The sequence below is a fragment of the Drosophila navojoa genome, chromosome 3 (genome assembly GCF_054131105.1).
Source record: "Drosophila navojoa isolate 15081-1374.11 chromosome 3, UAZ_NAV_1.0, whole genome shotgun sequence".
Lineage (NCBI taxonomy): Eukaryota > Metazoa > Arthropoda > Insecta > Diptera > Drosophilidae > Drosophila > Drosophila navojoa.
In genome coordinates this window covers 24,248,379-24,269,705 of record NC_142891.1, presented here as the reverse complement: position 1 = coordinate 24,269,705, position 21,327 = coordinate 24,248,379, and the positions used below count along the sequence as shown (strand labels likewise).

The 21,327-nt window shown below is 42.9% G+C and overlaps 2 protein-coding genes across 2 annotated transcripts; both read right to left on the bottom strand.

The window, feature by feature from the left end:
* Positions 1-6,124: 6,124 nt before the first annotated feature.
* LOC115562981 (uncharacterized) lies at positions 6,125-8,006 on the bottom strand. The gene is made up of 2 exons (XM_089258542.1): positions 6,848-8,006; positions 6,125-6,787 (listed from the first exon to the last, which is right to left on the bottom strand). Exons 1-2 carry the CDS (start codon positions 7,989-7,991, stop codon positions 6,696-6,698), a joined length of 1,236 nt encoding a protein of 411 aa, XP_089114668.1. The 5' UTR covers positions 7,992-8,006; the 3' UTR covers positions 6,125-6,695.
* Positions 8,007-14,607: 6,601 nt separating this feature from the next.
* On the bottom strand, positions 14,608-15,162 carry LOC115562973 (uncharacterized). The gene has a single exon (XM_030385229.1). It carries the CDS (start codon positions 15,160-15,162, stop codon positions 14,608-14,610), a length of 555 nt encoding a protein of 184 aa, XP_030241089.1.
* Between the last annotated feature and the right edge of the window lie 6,165 nt (positions 15,163-21,327).

Here is a 21,327-nt window from a genome sequence, read left to right as displayed (position 1 = left end):
TGTCGTCCAGGTAGGCAAAGGCATGGGGCATCATTTCTGGGCCGATAACCTGGTCCAGCGCTCGCTGAAATGTTGCCGGCGCAGAATGGAGTCCAAACGGCATCACTTTCCACTGATAGAGCCCCTTTCCTGGCACCGTGAATGCCGTCAGTGGTCTGCTGGCCTTCTCCATGGGTATCTGCCAATACCCATCCTTCAAATCCAGGCTGCTGATATAGCGCGCCTCTCGCAGCTGATCCAAAATGTGATGCACACGCGGCAACGGGTATGCATCTTTAATGGATCTGCTGTTCAGCTGCCGAAAATCCACACATAGCCGCCATTTCCCATTCTTCTTGCGCACCATGACAATCGGCGCGCTATGTGGGCTTTTCGAGGGCTCAATGCAGCCTTTGGCCAGCAGCTCATCCACCTGCAAGTTGATTTCCGCCTGCATTTTTGGATTTTTGGGGAAGTAGCGCTGCTTTATGGGCCTGTTGTCCTGCATCCTGATCCGGTGCTCCGTGATCCTGGTGGTGCCTTTCACATGCTGGAACTTCTCCAGCTCATGCCTCAGAAAAGCATCCACCTCTGGGTCTTTGTGCATAGGCGTTGGCTGCTCCATGTTCGCCTCCACTGGCGTCTCTGGACTCGCCTCCACGCTGGCCACAGCCACAGACAGCTTCTCCTCTGACTGTCCGCTCGACTGTGGAATTCCTTGGCTTGATCCTCAGCGTCAAGCCACCGCACTCCAGTGTGGTGCCCATGCTGGCCAAGAAATCCCAGCCCAGCACCAGATCGTCGATCACTCCTGGCAGAATCAGCAACGGGATTTGGCTCTGCTGATTCCCCAGGCTGATCGTCGTCTCCAGCTGCGAGTCCACATGACTGCAACTGCCGTCCGCTAAGCGTATGCGCCGCCGTGTTGCACGCACCACGCCCACTCCTCTGAGCCTGTCAGCAAGCTTTTCGCTTATAAAGCTGCTTGTGGCTCCAGTGTCGATTGTGGCTTTTTGTTGGGTGGCTCCAATGGCCACAATCGCTGTCATCTTGCTGCCTTCATCCTGAAGACGGCCCTACTAGCGCCTGGGGGCTCCTGGCCGCTGCTCCCGCTCGCCCCTGGATGGCGGGTGCCGCTGCTCGTTTCCCGACTGGCAACAGGCAAACGTTCTCACTCCAATGCGCCCGCACTGCCAGCAGAAATCCAGTGCCTTGTTGCGGCACGTAAAAGCGCGGTGCCCCTCCTGGCCACACACTCGGCATGCCCTGGCTGGATTCGGGATGTGAGTCCTTGCTCCGGTTGCGCCTGTCCTTGGCGCAGGTGAAGGCTTCGCCTCATCCTCCATGCGGCGATACTCCACATCGCCTCCAGCGTCGTCCATGGCCATAAATCGAGTCCGGCCCGGCCGTGGCTGCTGCCGCAACCTCTCGCGGTCTCTTTCCAGCTCCTCGAACTCGTCTGCGAGGTGCATCAATTCCACCAGATTATGGAACTGATACGGGCGGGCGTAGGCACGCAGATCGGGCAGGCTGTTGTTGTAAATGAGCTTCATCTCGCGGTCTGCTCCATAACGCAGAGGCCGCATGAGAGTCTGCATCTCAACCATGTAGACCTTGAAGCTCTCATCTACCATTTGCCTCCGGCGTTTGACGTCGTCCTCCAGCTTCTCCAGATAGCCTCTGGGCAAGAAGAACTCCTGGAAGCTGCGCACGAACGTCGCCCACGCCGTCCAGTGCCTGTTGTTGGCCACGTACCACTTCAAGGCCATGCCTTTCAGCAGCTCTGGCATCGCCCTCGGGATCATATCCAGATCCAGGCCATATGTGTCCGCCGACCACTCCACCTGCTCCAAGAACTCCAAAGGCTTTGTGGTGCCATCAAAGCGGAAGCTCCACTCTCGCACTTGTTTGGCCACCTTTGGATATTCTTGGGCTGTGCTGCCGAGTCCTGGTGGCCTGATTTCTGGTTGCGGGGTGGATGTGGCCCTTATCTCACCCTGTCGCGTGTCCTGCAGCCGTGCCGCTGCACTCGTAGAAGGCACACAGAGCCGCGCCACATGCGCCAGCTCTGTCTCCGAGTCGTCGTCAACTACGGCGGTCGTTGCCTCATCTCTCAGCGAGGCACGGCGTCCATGCAGTCGCCTCAGCTCGGCGATCCTCAGTGAGTAAGGAATGCTACCTTCATTCCTCTCAACCCACTCGCCAAACTGCCTCCGCATAGCGTCCAGTGTGCCTGACAAGCTCACTCCGAACTCGTCACCATAACTCAACACTTCATCCTTTTTCAAGTTATATACCCACGCTCGCACCATAGTCACAAATTTCTAATTAAACTCTTATCGTCCGGGCCCCACGTTGGGCGCCAGTTGTAACGAACCTTCGGTTTATCCCGAGTCTAAGCTGGGCTAGTTTCAGCTGACTGTGGATTCGTGCCAACAAATTTATTTGTTGAAGCCCCTGCGATAATAATTAGTCACTTGTGATTTTAGGGTTTTATAGCGTAAATATATTCTCTTGAATAAGTTTAAAATGTACACGTCACTTAAAGTTATGCTGGCTCGCTGGTTGGCTTTAGCGAAGCACACCTACCGAGCGCTGGTTCAACGCACTCCGGCTGCGAGAGTATTGTGCTAAAACACGCTAGTTTACCGGGACGATTCGGGAAACGCCAGGACTTCGGTCTGAACAAAACTCTGGCGGTTCGCTCAGATATGCAGGCCTCTCCTACTATCCCACTCGCACAGCACAACACTAGCTTCGTTTTCGCTCACAAGCACTTCTCTTGCGCACGGCTACGCGAACTTACTCAGATGTGCAGGCCTCGCTTAAGCCGCTGATATGCACCGATGTCCTGATCGGTGCCGCTGATGCTGCTGATTGCCTCTTTTGTTGTCGCAAGGATTCCCACTGGATGTCCTTGCTGTTCCCACGATGTCCTTGCTGTCCTTTGAAGTCCTGGGAGTCCTGATTCACCACTCGCGTTGACTTTCACTAATCACTTTAATCACCACTTTTCATAAGCCTCTCACTTTTCTCAAACGTATCAGCCTCTCAAACATTTCAAGCCTTTCAAACCTTTCCAGCCCCGTATGGAGCCGCCGGTGGCCTTTTATAGCCCAGCCACAGGCCTTGCTTCGGGTGATAACGGGGCCCGTTCGGCTCTGGAGCGGGGCCTTTCAGCCGCTCGTGCCCATACAAACGGTAAAGTGGCGTGATCCGGGTGACGCCACTTTCCCGCCAAATTGCGTGGCAGCCTCCCATTGGCCGAAGTACCGTTGGTGCCCTGCGAGTGAAAGTGATCACTACTATCACCCGGCACGAACGGCACCTCGGCTCCACAGCAACGGTAAAGTGGCGTGATTCGGGTGACGCCACTTGCCCGCCAAATTGCGTGACCGCCTCCCATTGGCCGAAGTACCGTTGGTGCCCTGCGAGTGAAAGTGATCACTACTATCACCCGGCACGAACGGCACCTCGGCTAACGGTCCCCGATGATCGTCGTGCGTGCGACGCGAACCCATTGCTGAATCTGTAGGAGCGAAAGAGACCGCCTCTAACAGGACTTTGACCCCCCCTTTCCAGTGCGAGGGTCGCTCCTACAGTATTCGCGTCGCTGTGTGGAGCACCATATATATGCACGTATATGCATATAAACGCACAGCAAATACGTACGTTCATATACATTAATACGTGCATACCTATATTGCTCCTCACAGTATTTATTTTATTATCTATTTCATTTTATATACAAATATTAAATGAGAATTTATTAAGTCAATATGATAAAAATCATTTATTTTATTTATTAAATATTAAACTTTAAATCCCTCACAGCTCGTGGATGCTTAGACCTAGTCAATATATCTAGTATATATTTTTCGTGAAGCAGTTGATAAAAAAATATTTATTTTTTATTTTTTATTATTTTATTTTATTATTATTTTTATGCTTAGATCTAGTATTTATTTTATACAGATACTAAACTTTAAATACCTCACAGGTATCCGAGGCTTAGACCTAGTCTAGAATATATTTTTAGCGAAGCATTTGGTTAATTTGGTTGGGGAAGAAAAACAGGAATGTTACTCGATGGGAATGTATGGCTATGATTTTATCGCGTGCTGCAGATCAACAAAGCTCTGCTTGCATCATTCGGGTGGAGAGCCATCGGAATGGACGTGGAAATAGAGCCAGGCCGTGAATGGATACAGGACATCCAGTTGAGTATAAATTCGCTATTTATGCAGTCTGAGTGTATGCTGATTTCATCTCATCTCATTCGGCGTTACGTGAGCTGATTACGTTAGTCATGCGCGATTGCCGAGTTGGCCAGAGTCGACAGAGGACGACAGAGCCCTGGTTCCGTGACCATAGCTGGCACTCGCACACGCACACAAATCTATATATAGTGCGTCCATGTGTGTGAGTGTGTTTGGGTCTGGGTCATTTTGGCCGTGTTCAGTTGCTTAGCGCCAAATGAAATTGTGCCAACTGGCGACTTGATGAGAATTTCATTTGGTGCGGATTTTTATGACTTTCGAGACACAGCGAGAGTGCGAAAGAGAGAGGTGGATAGAGATAAAGAGAGATGCTATGGAAGTTTCACTAAATGATTTCGCATTATTTGTGTGTCTCTCTCTCTCTCTCTTTCTCATGCACTCTCTGCTCTTTGCCATAAAAAGTCAATGCATGCGAAATGCTTTCGTGATACGCTCAAACTAGTTCTTCCTCTGAGAGTCCTGGAAGCCAGGTTAGGTTCTGTTCGGCCCTCGGTTTATTTGTTTATTCATTGAATGGGGTCGAATCGTAAAAATTATGTTGATGAGTCATCAGTAAATGGCATTTATTTTATTGTCACCTATGCGACCCCACACAGATATCTTCAATTATGACCAACGCCGCAGTTGATTCGATTCCATGTGCCGGAGCAATGCTTGCGGAATATGAAAGAGGCGAGCGCTTTGATGCACGGACTACGAATGAGTCTTGTATTTGTATTATTAATGATGTCCCCTCTATCACAATCCAACCGAGAGCCTGTCACACATGCTTCGCTTCCCAGCGCCATGTCCTCCAAAATAGACCATTCATTAGATCAGCCCATCCTTAATGGGCGTAATAAGTGTGGGTAAATTTTTTTTTTTTTAATTTACTACAATTTACTGGTATTTATTTCAGTGCATTCGACGGCAGCTCTTCTATTGACATCGCGGCAAACTGGGAGTGAACGGATTCCCGTGCCGTAAACCACCATTCGACAAGCAGATAAATGCCGAGGTCTGGACACAGCAGCTAATAGGGAAAGCCCCATGGGGCACTGTGGGTCGGAAATGGAAATTATATGAATTAGATCTAGCTTGGGCATGGTTAGCTATGTTTTAGATATGCTTTATAAAGTGTTTCGAAACGAGATTTTCATATGGGGGTCCAGTTGTCATTGATTAAAGCTTGACGTTCAGCTCAAACTTCATGAGGTTCTCGACTTATGTACATGGTAGATTTATGTGAATGTCACATATTTCTGAGTGCTATAAATGTTTTGTTTTTTGATTGGACGTTTGCATAAAGTTGAGTTTGTTCCAACTAATTTATTGACATGAAACAAATAATTGATCGAGAATATTTTACGAAAAACCGAAAGACGAAAAAATATTCAATAGAATCCCGATACTTTGAAACGGCAATTTTTAATTTACACAGAAATTCAAATAATTGAGAATTATTGAGATCGAATTTCATTCAAGGGGATACCATATTTTTCGATTTATCACGTTTTGGTATGAATTATCGAGACTCAACTGTATACATGATACATAATATACTTGGCTGTATAATTTATTCTTTGAATAATCAATGGACTTGTTGGGTCGTTAATAAAAAAAAATATATATATAAATATAATAATAATAATAATAATAATAAAGGTTGGGCTTATTCATATGCCTATTTTCGGACTATGTAAAAATAAATTTGAAAATCTTTTCAACTTTTTACTGGATGGTAACATTCCTCTTCCTGAACTCTCAAAGATAATGTGAAAAACTCAACAGAATTTAATAAAAAAATATAAACATATATTAATTTCAAAAACATATAAAATTATACAATATTGTTAAATATGATGCTACAAAATAAATCTTGAAAGTTGTACAAAATATATATGAATATAAAATAAATTATTGGTACAAACATAACCATATAAAAATAAATAAAAATATAAATCTCTTAAACTTTTTTGTTTTCTTTTTTTTTTTATGGTAAAATTCGAGTTTTGTGCCACTGTGCGGCTGTGTTGTTGAGCGCTCCCCAAACGAATTGGGTAACAACCGCATTTGAGATTTGATTGGATTAGAACAAGCTTTTGGCGGCGCACGAATTGTTGATGTGTCCGCTGTGGTTGATTGGAATTGGAGGCCCCAAACCAGATGGAGCTGCCGCCTCCCCTTTGGCTACACAGTGTTGACATGCCGCGGTGGCAACAGGCAGCAGGCAGCAAGCAGCAGGCAACAGCGGACAGAGGTTGAGCCTGTATTCATATTTTTGGCAATCGATGTCCTGCTTGGTTCGTTCGTGGGTTGGTTGACTGTCTGGTTGTCTGGTCGATGGGCTGGCAGGTCCTCAGCCTGGGCAGCTGGGCAATTAGAAACGCAGAGTGCTCTGAAAATTTCCAATTTTCGGTGATTGCCCAGAGGATACCCAGAGCTGGGTTGCCTGTGTTAATTTCCAGTACAGGTTCTGGTGTTTGTGTATTGGACAATCGGCTCTGATGCCATGCCTTCGATCTCTTGGCATATATCACCGAACGGCTCTGCAGAATCGAGGAGAGCTGATGAGGTCACTCAGTGTGCGTAGACTTCGCTCTACTCACTCAGGCTGCTCAAATCAAAGTTGACCTCGAAATTGTGCAACTCATACATGTCCAATTTCTCTTTACTTATTTTCTCGGCAAGCACGATTGGCTTTCGCATCTGTTGCATCAACTGCAGGCTGTTGAGCTGTGCGAATTTCTTGTACTGCTGACAGTCGAATTTCTCGGTAGGCTTGGTTCTGGTGACGGGTTTCAGGCACTTCACTCGCTTCTTGCGCTGGTGCTCACTGAATGACTGCTCGTTGATCTGTTTGATTAGCTTGTCCAGCTCGTTGACCTTCTCCACGTCGTTGCTGTCCACGGCCATGTTGCGCTCAATGATGAGGCGCGCCTTGCGGTAGGCGGCACTGACGAGCATCTGACTAGTGCGCTTGACCTGGACCATCAGCTCTGCATCGCTTTTGGTGAAGCGGTAGTTCAATGCCCTCTTAATGCCCTTCTCCTTCCTGTTAATGCTGTGCACGCTGGGCGGGGGCTGGGCACTCAGTTCCGCCAGGGAGTTGACAAACGTCTCTGACTTCCTGCTCGAGTTGCTGGCGTCCATGTACTTCTCGTCATCTGACTCATCAAAGTCTTTCGTCTTTAGCTTCAGCTCTTTGGCATCCCCGTGTTTGAGTGGATCGTCCTTCGCCTGATCAGACTGATCAGGTATTTGAATTAGAAGCTTTGCTTCCTGCTGCAGTTGTTGCGTTGATTGTGGATGTTGCTCCAACTCCTGCTCTCGCTTTTGTTCCTGTTCCTGATAACCATAGTCGAGCTTGGTTTTCTTGTTGTTGCGCTGTGCCACCAGATGATCGATGCGCCGTTTGACCGCTGCCAGTTGGGTTTCCAGGTTCTGGAGCCGTGTGCTCGAGCACTGCTTGAGGGTCACAGCGTTATCAGTCTTATCCTTTGCCAGCAGAGCGCACTCGATACCCCACTGGTAGAGCAACTTCTCTCGCTTCAGGCTACGCTTATACAACTCGGTCTCCCGGTCCAGTTCGCTCAGGGACTCCAGTCTCTCCCGGTCCACCGCGTCACCCAGCAGGTCCACATCGTAGCCATCGTCGAATTTACTTGGCTTGGCATCCGTGTCAGGCAGTTCACCCTCATCCAGGACTTCAGTAAAGTTCAGATGACGTTTTCGAGTCTGCAAACCAAGCATTGTGAGATATTTTATTAAGCTGCATGAGGAAGAAGAAGTAAATTAAAAAATATTCTTAAAGTTAAAAATATTATTTTAAGATAAAAAAAAAAATACCTCATATTAATTTAAGGTCGGAGGGTAAAAAAAAATCGCAAGAAAAATACGTTTTTCTTTTGGGCAATTTTTTTTTCGTCGTTTTTTTGGCCACTTTAAACGATTAAAAAATATGTGAATTTAATTTTCGGGCGAAAAATGTTACCAATTTTATATGGTTTTCTAGGCATGCATAGGGCTGGGTAACCAATCGTAAAATACTTTTCCCACAAACCAAACAGCGAGCTGTTTTTCCAACAATGGGAATGAGCTAAGTGAGCTAATGGAGCACTCCACTTAAAAGCACAGAAGTTGGGAAAACTGAAATAATTTTTTCCAAAGCCTACTGAGACGAAAAATTCAAATTTCGATTTCCTTGCGAATTTTGACAGACGTCTTTCAGATCGCGAATCAGCCATTGGTTTGAGCTATTTGAGATGTGCCTAAATGGATTTGGTAGATGTCGTTTCTTATATTGTATATATATATGTATAAAATTGCTAAACATAACTGTTATTGAACTGTTAACTAATCATATATATAAGAGTATTTTTTTTTTTTTTTTTTTTTTTTTTTTTTTTTTATATTTTATTATTTTTTATAAATTAGCAAAGCTCATATATCAACTATATGGAACATTCAAAACATGAAGAAGAGTTTGTCATAATGACTGCTGTTTCGGCATATCTGGTATGAATAGGTCTAGACCTAGACATACTAAAAAGCTTTAGTTAACAAAAGTGGGATACAACATTTCAATTTACTGTAGATTTAGAACTAAAATTTCCTCTTATCCATCATCATCATTCTTTGATTTGTGATTGTTCGATTTTTTACGATTCAGATTACTCATAATAATACATAAAATAAATACTAAAAATACTAAATCACACACAAATTTATTTGACTTCCTCAAGTGCTAGAATCGGCTCAATAAAAACAAAAAAATCGTAATAATTGTTGGCTTCAATCACTTTGGTTTTTCTAGCTGATGCCAAGTGGAACAGTCAGCGAGCTGTATCCCGAGGCGTGACTTAGGGGCGCCTTCTATCCGGGCGTGCATTGTACGGGAATCAGAGCTAAGCCCGCACAATGATCATTCGATATGAAACCGGAGTTGGCTGCGCTGCAGCCGGCACGATTTGGCGAAGCCACAATTTCAGGTTTGCCTAGCCGTGAACACGTTCAACATGAACGGCGATTAGTTGCATTTGTTTACGAGTATGGATTTCGGATTTGTCTCCGGCTCCGGCTGCGGCTCCGGCTGTGCCTGTGGCCATTTCCCATTTCCCATCTGCCATTGCTGTTGCCATTTGCCGTGGCCATGGCGGCGTAATGGCCGCCAGCCGTAACTTATTGCATCGTGGCGTGCGAGTGTCCACTGTATGTGAATGTGCACCAAAGGGGGTTGGTCAGCAGCGCCAGCAGGAGCAGCAGGAGCAGGAGCGGTAGTCAGACTCCATTCTGGACCCTGGACTAGTGTCAGGTGGGTCATCCACATGAGCGGAGGGCGGAGGGGGAGCGACCCGCCTGCTTTGCCCAATATGAATGTGTGATTTCGTTTTCTTGGCCGGACTTTATCCACATTGTAAAGTAGACATTATGTTGATGCGAATCTCTTGCGGACTATAGCGACTACTTTTCTTCGCATATCGCGCCTGGGACATCAGCAGCGACCCAACGCCAACACGGCGATAATATCCCTGAAATTATTTTCAGTTGCCCCGTATGAGTGTATGAGTGTGTGTGTGTGTGTGTGTCCATTGGCAGCGGCCTTTGTTTTATTGTTATTGTTACGTTTGCTGGGCCATAGTCGTGATGTCCTCTCGGACTCTGCGTCTTTGTCTCTGTGTGTGTGTCTGTGTCTGTGTCTGTGTCTCAGGCTCAGCCTGGAGTCCGGTCACATTAGTGGTAGATGGACACTTTGCTGTCCACTGTCTGTCGTCCAGTGTCCTCTGTCCATTGTCCGGTGTCCTTTTTGGGTTATTTTATGTTATATCTCTCACATTCTTCCAAAGCAGCGCACTTGCAATTATACAACGGACGAGTACAGTGGACACATTTCTGGGGGTTGTCCCACGTGCCAGACACGTTTGGGCGTTTGCCTTTGATTTTCGCATATTGGCGCTACAAACTAATGGCTTCACTAACGATTGCAACCGTTGGCCTTAATGGCATCCTTTCGGCCATCACGCGCATCCCGTTTGCTGTCAATTTGTTGTGGTCCCGTCTGTTACCCACACTCCCAACTTCAACTCCAGCTCCAACTCTGAGCTCCCTCTCCACTGTTCATTCGTTTCGCCTTTGATTTAGTATTGAGTTGATGGCAAGAGAATCTCTTTCTCTTCAGATTTCTTTCGCATTTAAGTAATTAGACATTAGCTTTATTTATAAGGCATTAGGCATTCATATAAAATTAAAACTAACTCATAACTTCAGCTCTAGCTACTGAGGCCTTCGGCATACAAGTTGCAACTATACACATTTTATATAAGGTATTACGTTACCTACATTCAGAACCTTATAAATACCATACAAATAGCACTTTCCTCTAGTTTAAGATCTATTTTGGCTTTCCTTCGTAAGTCCAAATCTATTGCATGTTAACCTGGAGCTCTTTCAAGATGAAATATTTAAAGATATTCATGGCTTGATGGCAGCAAGAGTAATCAGAGAGGTTTTATAAATCGTATCTGATGGATCATATATGATGTGTTGCTATTTGGTAAAATCATAATAAAGTACTTTGATAATTAAATTTTCACTATATATTCTACTCAGTGCTAGAAATCTCTAGTAGACTTGTTAATAAATATTTACTGATATTTGTTTTTTGTTTTCCTTATAGGTATGCATATTAACTACCGTATGCTCAAATAATTTCTTCTAGCTGTCCCTTCATTCGAAGAGAGTGTCTTGTCTACTACTACTATTTGACCCAAATATATTCAAATATTTACCGAAACTGATTTATATAATTTGATTTGATTTATTTATTAAATATTATTTATTTGTATTAAAATATTTATATTAAAATATATTTACGTTAGCTACTCTGAAATTAACTCTAAATAATATTATTATAAGTTTCTTGTATAATTAAAATTAATAGTCTTATTATTTAGTGTCTTTAGTTACCTTTCTTCAACTGTCAATTTCCTTTCAGCATCTCTACTCAAATTAGATTTTTGCCAACAGAATAAGGATTGTCAGGGTGCCCCTCATAAAAAGTTGATTGTTAATGTTTACCACGCAGTTAAGCCTCAAGTCTGGAAGCCCAAGTCACTGATGGTCAAATAAAAATCGCACAAATTTATTGTTAATAGAAAAAAAAAAGGATCGACCGGATGAGGCACGCACTTGGGCAACTACCTCAGCCGGCTGACTTGAGCTCGCTGAGCCGCGATGCCTATCTGCCGGTGCAGGAACGGTGGGGGAACGCCGCACTGTGCAGATTGGGCACTGGGCACTCGTAAACATATCGAATCATACGTTGGCGATATCGAAAAATAATCTCACGGCGGAAATGGCATATTTAAAAGCCGAAAGGATTGCTGCGATTTAACTTATAAAAAGGAGACGGGCCGCGCCATATGCCGGAGTGGCGAATGGTGACAATGCTCGATTCCAGAGCTCCTCGAATGGCCAGCACTTTGGGGGATTTTTAGTGTTTATTGCCGTAGATTAGTTTGTTTATTGTAATCCTCGTTATAAATTAAGCGAAACTTGCGCTTAGCGAACTCATTCGGCAAGGGCCAAATGGGCACACGGCAACACGGCCAAAGGGTTGGCTTGGGCCAACTTGCTGAGCAGCTCCCCTGCTGCTCCCCTGCTGCTCCTGCCCTTTGGCTGCGCGACTCCTTGGCTCCATAAACTCGTATTAATTCGCCGCATATTTCCTCAAAGGCATCGACTGAACTTTTCCGAGATAATTGCTGCAAATAGTTTACGACCGCAGCCGATAATGCGATAGTCCAATGGAATTTTATGCTGTAAAAAAATGAGTATCCTTTTTCTTATGATTTCTTTTTTTAGGGCATGTTAAGATGTGAAATGAAGTGGGAGTGGATTTTGTAGTTGGGCTGTGAGTGCTGGATTTGTAACTGTATTTCAAGTAAAAACTAATTAATTAACATTTTTTTAAGCTAATTAAAATATTTTAAGAAATTTATATTTTATACTAAGAAATATATATTTTTTAAATATTATATTTTAATAAATGTTTACAGTGTCTTACTATATTTTATACATTTTATTCTTGACATTAATTGACACAGTTTGTAGGTGCTCCTGTTGCACATAAATAGGATAATGAAAAAATCCCAATCAGGTTCAGTAGGTCTTGAGGATGTGCTAGCTAGTCAACTAGCCATGATACTCAGCTAAATGACTAGCTTCTTGACGGATTTTGTCTCCAATTTATGACACTTTGAAGACTCTAGAAAATTGAAAATTCATTTGGTCTTCAGCTACTCTCCCGTCTAATATAATTCTAAAAGTTCATAAGCTTTGGGCCTAAACATATTCGTAATAAAAAGCTAAAGTTACCTCTAGCAGTTGCCGCATATTTCGCTTTATGCAATTTCAACATGTGTGAGCCGAGTTTTATGCAAATTGATTTGCCAAAAAACTTTTCATTTTGCCTGAGAATCAAATCTGGTTAGATAAATATGTGCACTCGCTTAGCTAAATAAGAAAATTGCCAAATATGTGAGAGTGTGTGTGTGTGTGTGTGTTTTGTAATATGAAAATATGACAGCAGCTGTTCGATTTTTCTATTTCCATTTCGATTTGTAGTTTTTGCGTTCGATTCGTTACGCCTGAGTCGAAAAAATTCATATTGCATAGCGCAAGGCGCGCGGCTGTTCAACAATTCCCCGAAAACAGAGTCGAAAAAAAACTAATAAGCCAGGTGAGCTGGATTTGGAGAAGGCGTAAGAGTAGAAGGAGTGGCAGGCAGCAGCTGGGGGCGTGTGGAGCCAGCGCTCTGATGCTTGCATACAATTTTTGGGCACGAAGCTGAAATGACAAAACCCCATTAAGAATTACAGTTGTCTGCGCTCGTAACGCGCTTTGTCCTATTTGTATGTTATTTCAATGCCTTTTAATACCCTGTAAATGTCGTATGGTGTGTGCTAAACTGATAAAACTAATATGTTGTACCAAAAGTACATATGAAAATAAATAAATAAATGTTTGAAATATTGTGAAAATAAATGCAAATTGTATACAACATTTTTATTATAAAATAAGTGTTTAATATGTCTATTATATTCTTTATACAATTTATAAATAAAAAAAAAAAATGTTTGAAACATTGTAAAAATAAATGCAAATTGTAAACAAAATTTTTATTGTAAAATAAGTATAATAATAATATGTTTATTATATTTTTTATACATTTTATAAATAAAAAAAAAAAAATGTTTGAAACATTGTAAAAATAAATGCAAATTGTAAACAAAATTTTTATTGTAAAATAAGTATATGTTTATTATATTTATTATACAATTTATAAATAAATTATAAATTATAATATATAATGTATATTTATATTTTTAATATATTAAACTTTTATTATTATTATATTCTATTATCTCTCTATCGTCTTGAAGTCTTTTAATACAGGGTATTTCAGTGCGGCGCCACACTCTCGACTGCTGCTTAAATTTGGAGCTGTTTTTGGGAGCTAGTGTGTTTGGCTCTTTCATGGAGTGCGCGTCTAATTGCATTTTAAAATTGCGACACCATAAAATGTGCTTACGGTATAAATAATTATAACGGCATTTGTCGCAACAAACAGCAGAGTCGAACTCCCCAGAGCTCGAGCCAGAGCCGTAGCCGAGTGTCGCAATGATTTTCGTTTGTCAGGATGAGAATGAGGCCAGAGCAGGAGACGGAGGCAGGAGGCTGAGGCAGCGGCAGAGGCAGAGGCAGTGACTGCGGCAGCGAATGGAAAGGATGCAGCAGTCAGTTGGCTTTCAGTTGTTGTCGCATCTCTTGGATATTGCATGAGCTTTGTTGCCCCATTCCCATTCCCATTCCCATTTCCAGTCCCTTCCCCGGCCACGCCCTCGACCCCAACCTCGAGTCGAGTTTCGTGTTTCGCAATGGAGCCAGCGCCGCGATTAACGTGAGCTGCATATTTCCAGCTAATTTTCTAATTAAAATGGTATTTATGCATTTTTCAGTTTCGAGTCCGTATTAAACCCTTAGCGCAGCAGCAGACAGCAGACCCCATACAGCAGAGAGCGCTAACAATGCTGGAAACGAAGCACCTAGATAATGAGAAGTAAACTCATAAAACTGTTTGCATATGCAATGCACGAGAGGTAGATAGAAGTCAGGAGTTAGGATCGGCTCTCTGAGCAGACAGTTTAATAAGTCTTCAACCCAATTTTGATGGGAACAAATAGTCAAGTACAGTGTGAAATAAAATGAAGCTACAATCTCTAATCGTTTTAAATAAAATACATTTGTAGTGGTTAGTCAAGGCAAGTTCGTGGAGAGTTCGACTGGGGCTGAGTTGACCAGTCGGCGCTTAGGACTCCATGTAGAAAATGTTGCGGTGCTTGTCAGCCCAAGCCTGCATCTCCCTCTCGACTCTGATCTCCTGGGCCATTTCAAAGAGACTAGATATCTTCTCCATGCGTTCGGTCTCGATGCCCACAAGAAAGGAGAGGAGCATACTTAGCACCATAAGCGTCCAATAATGGATTTTTTCTCGGGTTTCGCTATCTGTATCCATGTATTTAATGAGCAAACTGAGGCAGATCTTCTCCACGTTCGACCAGAAGAAAATGAGAACTACTTCGCCCAGCCACACAGTTATCACAAGCTCCAGGAAGAATCTGATCACGATGGGCAAATTTCTCAATTTGCACGGGAGTAGATCATCCGAGTATATGAGATCCATCATTGAGAGGTAAATTATATAGGTTGCCACAGTTGGTGTCTCCGTATTGTTCTCCTTCGACTGGTGTATAAAGATTGTGGTGCGGAGCCCCAAATGAAGAATGCACGCGATCACAATGGCGAAGTATCTAGTCTGTAGAATGGGACAAAATGATATTTGGCGCACACAATCGACCAACATTTTGTAGATTTAAAAATTTAAAAAATTTATATTATTTAAAAGTATGTAAAATGGGTGCTATTAAAAACCGAACTGGAGTGACTAACTAAAAAGCATAGCTTTCCTGATTTTTATGCGATGCTCACGAGCAATCGATTACAAATCGATAGCTCCGCGAAAATTACGTCAATCAGGAATATTTTTATGGAAACTCTTTGACTTTTTCCAGTATACATATATGTAAAGTATTTTGTCTATGTTATGTGAACTGGAAACTAAGAAAATTTGACAGTTTAGTAGCTAAATATGCTTATCGATAATCGATTAACATTGAGGTTATGTCCGCCAATAATTCAATATATGCTTAGCAAATTACAATTCAATTCAATTAAGATTATTTGAAGTGGCATTTCGTTCCATTGTTGATAGAGAGACTCATGGATCGAAAAGGTTTAGTTGAACTTCTGGAAACATCTTTATTGGATGAATGCCCTATTTGTGTTTAGTTTTTAGCCACTATGTTCCCTTATAGAGAGCAATATTAGAGCAACTTCATAAGTCTTTATTTGATGCAAATTTTTAGCTTAATATATGTGTGTCTTAAGACGATTTATAGTTGCTATCTGTAAGCGTTAGTCCATAAGATGAGTGGAGCTAGTTTTTCAACCGAACTCGCATGTGTAGTATTGCATATAAATGTCTGATTTATTCCTTTATATTACAATTCATATAACAATTATACAAAATTTAATCAATTGTCTTCTACGAGGAAAAGCCAAGTCCACCTTCCTCTGAGGCCTTATAAGAATTTAAACATAATCATCGCTCGGCTTATGGAAGAGTCCAAGTTCAGTTATCAATCAGCCCAACAATTTGGGCAGTTGGGCAGTATTGTCTTGGCTGGCTGCATATTCAGCAGGTCGCAGATAAATCTGTTTATCTTCATCAGGCTCTCGATTATCTTATACTTGTGACTCTTGTCAAATACATATACATACATACATATATCCCGAGCAACGTCTGGTTTAGCTGTGAGCTCTGAGACGCGCCTTGAGATAGCTGCTGCACCAAGTTTTTCTCTGTTCTTTTGTGGCAACTTTCCCTTGCCACTTGACGGGGCTAAAAGGTGGGGCAGGGGAGTGCGGGGCAAATGGGACAGTGGATGGCAGTGGATTCGCTTCCACTTGATGTCGCATAAATTTGTGTCTCCTCCGGCTGCTGCAGTCTGCGTAATGCAGGCTGAAGCAATGGCTTATGTCCTGTCTCGTCTGCCATCCTTGCACAGTGACAGCCCAAGCAGCTCTGCGCAGCGCACGCTCAAATTTATTTACATTCTTATTTATTTTGCCACTTTGCAATGATTTTGAGGTCCTGCAGCTGCAGCGCTCCGTCAGCCGGCGTCCTCCAGCATTGTCCAGGACATCAACATGCAATGCTCTTGGGCCATGCTGAGGGACATTAGTTTATGCATTTGATTATTAGCTCAAGCGCTGAGATTTATGTACATTTGAGGAGGGAGAAAAAGTGCAGAAACTGTATATATATATGTATAAGGAAGAGATTAGAACTTGTAGAGAATAGAATTTGATGAACCTTATTAGAAATTTGCTTTTGATGAGCCAGCCATGCCAATGGCTGCAGTTCAAAGGACACTTCTGGCTAACTGGCTTATGGGCTGCAGTCTCTATAAAATAATAACGACAATTTGATGAGTGAAAACATGTTCCGCGGCTGCAATACTTCGCCTTCTTATTCACATAGAATTATTGGACATTCGAGCAAGTTGTTGCCAAACGAATTGCCTTTAGTAGAACAGGAATTGGAATTGGAAGTGGAAGTGCTGCACAAGGCCAGAGTCGGATTCAATAAACTGGTGGAGCACATGTTTCACGGACACAGAGACCGCCTCCTCCTCCTGCTGCCGTCTCCTTTGGAGACAACATGCGAGCTATTCTCGTATTTTAACGACTTTCAGCTTCAGCGACGTGTGTCCTGTTGGCGGCAGGCGACAGATTTTTCTAATGTCTCCATTCGGAATCCTTTTGGCCATGCAATTAAGCGTGCGCCCATTGGCGTGGGTTAACGGCAAAGGATAATTGTTTTTGCCTGCGCAAATGGCAAATGGCAAACGGCAAATGAAAGAAGAAGTGTCATAAATTCAACGGCAAACACGATACCAAATGAATTATGCCTTATGATTATTAGACAAAGAGGACATCAAGGATGCTGCCATGCAATTATTAACATTTGTGTCTCCACAGGCCGTAGTCGGCGCCGGCAGCGCACCTCAGCTCAGTTCAGTTCCAGGCCAACATTCGTCGAGGTCGTCTTCGGCCGACCTGACACACATAACACCTTGACAGGGATGTGGGGGCGCCTGCAGTGGGAGGGGGGAGGTGGTGGCTGAGTGTGAAGAACACATGTGCAATTGCCGCTTGCCTTAATGGGTCATAAATAACCAGGACAACAATGAGGCGGCTGCAACGCGTCCTCCGCAGCAGCTTTTTTCTCTCTCGTTCTCCTTTTGCCTCTTGCTAGGACACATAAAATTATTGCACGTCGACGTGCAGCCAATCGCTGTGCGTGTGTGTGCGAGTGTGTGTGACTGCATGTCCTTCGTAATTCATCAACGCGCGGCATGCGCTGTGGCTTAGGGGTGGCAGCGCGCTGTCCTTGCACGCCAGCAGCGCGCGGCTGTCCACAATAGTTTGTGTTGGAAAATTGTGAAAATTTGTGGAAATGTGAAAACGAAAACGAAAACGAGAATGCGACGGCCGCTTTTTGATTTATTGCCGAATTGAGAAACACACATGAAATGCTGCCAATAAAATGTTTGACTGTGCCCACCTCCTGCCGCCTCCTGCCGCAGGCAATGCCAAAAGGATAATGCTTCGCCTCGCGTTTGTTTTTAATTGAAAATAAATCTTGTCAATTTACGTCGCGACCAGACACAACCCGTCGCTCGTCTCCCCCTCCCCCTCCCCCTCTCAGTCTATTTCTCCTTCTCTGCCCAGATCCTGCCACTACTTTATTTGCTTTGCTGTCTGATTTTTGTATTTTGTTGCTTTTTTCTGGTTTTGTTGCTCAAATTGTAAATTACTTCCGCGACCTTTGTGAAGTATCCCCTTTGGATGCGGCCAAAGGTGTTTTGCGCACTTTGTTCAGCATAATGCGAGTCCTTTTTTATGACAGCAGCCGGCAGCAGCGGCAACAAAAACGAGGCACAATAAAATGTGTGTGCAGATCCTTTGGCTATGGTCAAACGGCGTCGAACATCCGCCAGCCTTTCGCCGAGTCCTTTTTGCCCAGCCCAAATCTACATATAAATAAACATTAAAATATTTGCCAAGCAACAATAAAAAAAAAACGCGTGGAATAAAATCGTGAAAAACTTTTTGGTAAAAAATTCGAGTCCATTCTCAATATGAAAAACTGCCCCGGCAGACAAATAAAAAACTCGAGTCCTGCGCGTAAATAACTGTTATATGTATCAAAGAGAAATACAAAATATATAATGATAAATAAAATAATAATAGTTAAATTTTTTATAATATTTTTTATTTAATTAAATTATTATAAAAATATATTTTTTAAAAAGTGTGTTCAAGTTTCGATGTGGATTTGGTCAAAATTAAACTCCATTTGTTGCTCTTCTTCTTGCGCTTTATTTACCTATTTCTTTTTTATTTTTCGTTCAATAAAGCAACGGAAACTCGAAAAAATTATGTGCCCTTCTTTCCGTGTTTTGTGAGTCTTCTCTTTGCTAAAGAATTGTGCTTAATATTATAATGCAGCCATTGTTCACCGCTTTTTGAATGATATAAACCAGTAGAGGCATGTGAATGATAATATATAATGAACTAAAAAGGTGGATTTAAATAAGTGCTAAAGGAATATTGTACAAAATACATTATATACTACACATAGGTATATTATTTACAATATAAATAAAGTAAAAAATTGTTTGGGATTGTTCATATATAATAAAATTAAATGATATTGACAAAAGTATTTACTTCATTTCATTTCATTAAATTTTCTTTCTTAACGTAAGTCTTCAGGCAGAAAATGGGGAGATCGGGCTAAAGCGAATTGATTTTTGATAACATTCACACGTTCTGTAATTTAATAAAAAGTTAACAAAAAACTAAATATATGGTCCTTTAAATAAATTTAATTTCACATGCCAAACCCTTTTGTATTCAATGAAGTCCATCGTATAAGAAAATAATTATATATTTACTTATTCTTAATATACGTGTCTTCTACAAGAATATAATTTCTGAGAGAACATAAACAATTTTTGCTCAGAATTGGCTCTTTTATGAATTTCAATTATTCCGTGACTAGTTCCTTTCTCTCTCTATAAAACTAACGGTAGAACTAGAAAGGATCCCATCAATATGAGACCTGAAGAGACTACCATGTAAGCCACAAATGCTGCAGAGTACTATCAAAGCCAGCTAGAGCTCCTTCCTCACTTCTCTTGTTACCCGAATCTCTATCTCTATCTCTAACATAAACTTCAGTCTAATTCTTGAGCTACTGCCAAAGCAAACTAGTTATAAATAAGAGATTGGCTTTGCCGATAGCCTAAATTCCCCCATTCGCCTACACCAATTCAGAATATGCTCAAGCGATATCCTCAACTCTCTCTGTATAGAATCCAAGTACAGTTTTAACCATCATTAAAAAGTCGTTTTGTTCTCCGTTTGAGTTGGGCAAGAAATCAAAGTGAGAAATCATTTAAACGATTCCAAAAATTGTCACTTTTGATTTGTTTGTGCTGGATAGGGCGAGAAGTTTGAATTTATATCGTTCGCCGATGACTCTGGCTGCTCTGCCAGGCAGATCCTTGCGTATCCTGCCGGCACTTCGCCTCGCTCTTTCGCCCCTTCTTCGTTGGGCGTTGCTTGCATTTTCTTTGGCATTTTGTGGCGCAAAATGATTTCATGTGAAGCGGTGATTATTTTCACCTAAAATGCCTGCCCCACCCACCCGCCGCCCCTCCGCAGCCCTGGCGCCTTTGGCCGGAACAGTTGCAACTACAAGCGCAAGGATATTTATGGGCATTGAGCGTGTTCCGCCTCCTTGGGCTCTGGTCGCTCGCGCTCGCGCTCGCTCTCGCACTTTTCAGTGTTTCTGGTGTCTTTGGCCGGTCGTTCGTTTCGACTTCGATGGCTCCGTTTGTATTTATGTCTTCGTCTATAAATTCATGTCTTCAGTAGCAGACCGAGCGAACCTGTTACACCCCCCCCCTCGCTCTAGCCGTACCCCCAGCCCGCCCCTTTCACTTGCATCTTCATGTCAAAGCGCAGATTTATAATTTTCGGCTGCGTCGCCCCAGCAACGGCCAATGCAATGCACAAAATAATAAAAAGAAAAGGAAGCGGAGAAGAGAGAAGCCACAAGCACAAGGGAAGGGGCATAGATGAGAAGGACCTTGCACGGCGAAGCATACAAGCGGGCCGCCTGCAGCTCCACCTCCAGTTTGAGTCTGGCCAAAAACGGGTTCGGCAGCGCTTCGAACTGTCGAAATCCATGAATTATGATTTTTGATTGAAGTTGAGTTATTGCAATTCAATTTATTATAAATGCGGTTGCTACTGCGAGCCGTGCACTCACCCTCCCATACCCTCTCTTCCTCCCTGTGTCTCTGTCGTCGCCTGCACAGGACATTGAACTATGAGTTCTCGGCGTGGCCAAATTTCCGTGTATACATGTGTGTGTGTGTATGAACCGTTTCGACACTTTTGCTAAATTTATTGCCGATTATTTTTACATTTCTTTTTCAATTTGTATGCCAGCGCCTCGGCCCTCATTCTCTTCTATTTTTTGTTCGTTTCGCTGCAATTATTTTTAACGTTTTTGTTGATTTTCCATTGATTATTTTATGTCGGTCTTGCCAGGGCAAAGTATTCTCTACGAGCACGCCCTTCTGCATTTCTTCAGTCAACTGATTGAGAAGGTTTCCAAGAGCTGAAATCACAAACAAAATTTGATTGTGATTGAGTAGATAAAACATTTGATTGGTAGATAAGGGCATGCCAAATAATAATTAACTGCCTTTCATTTCTAGGCAGCAAAAATGCTCTGCAGACGAACAGCTCTGTGATTCGAAGAGCACTGCTGATCTTTTTCGCTTACAACCGCTATATGTATAAATATGCCTGCTGCAGAGCAGTC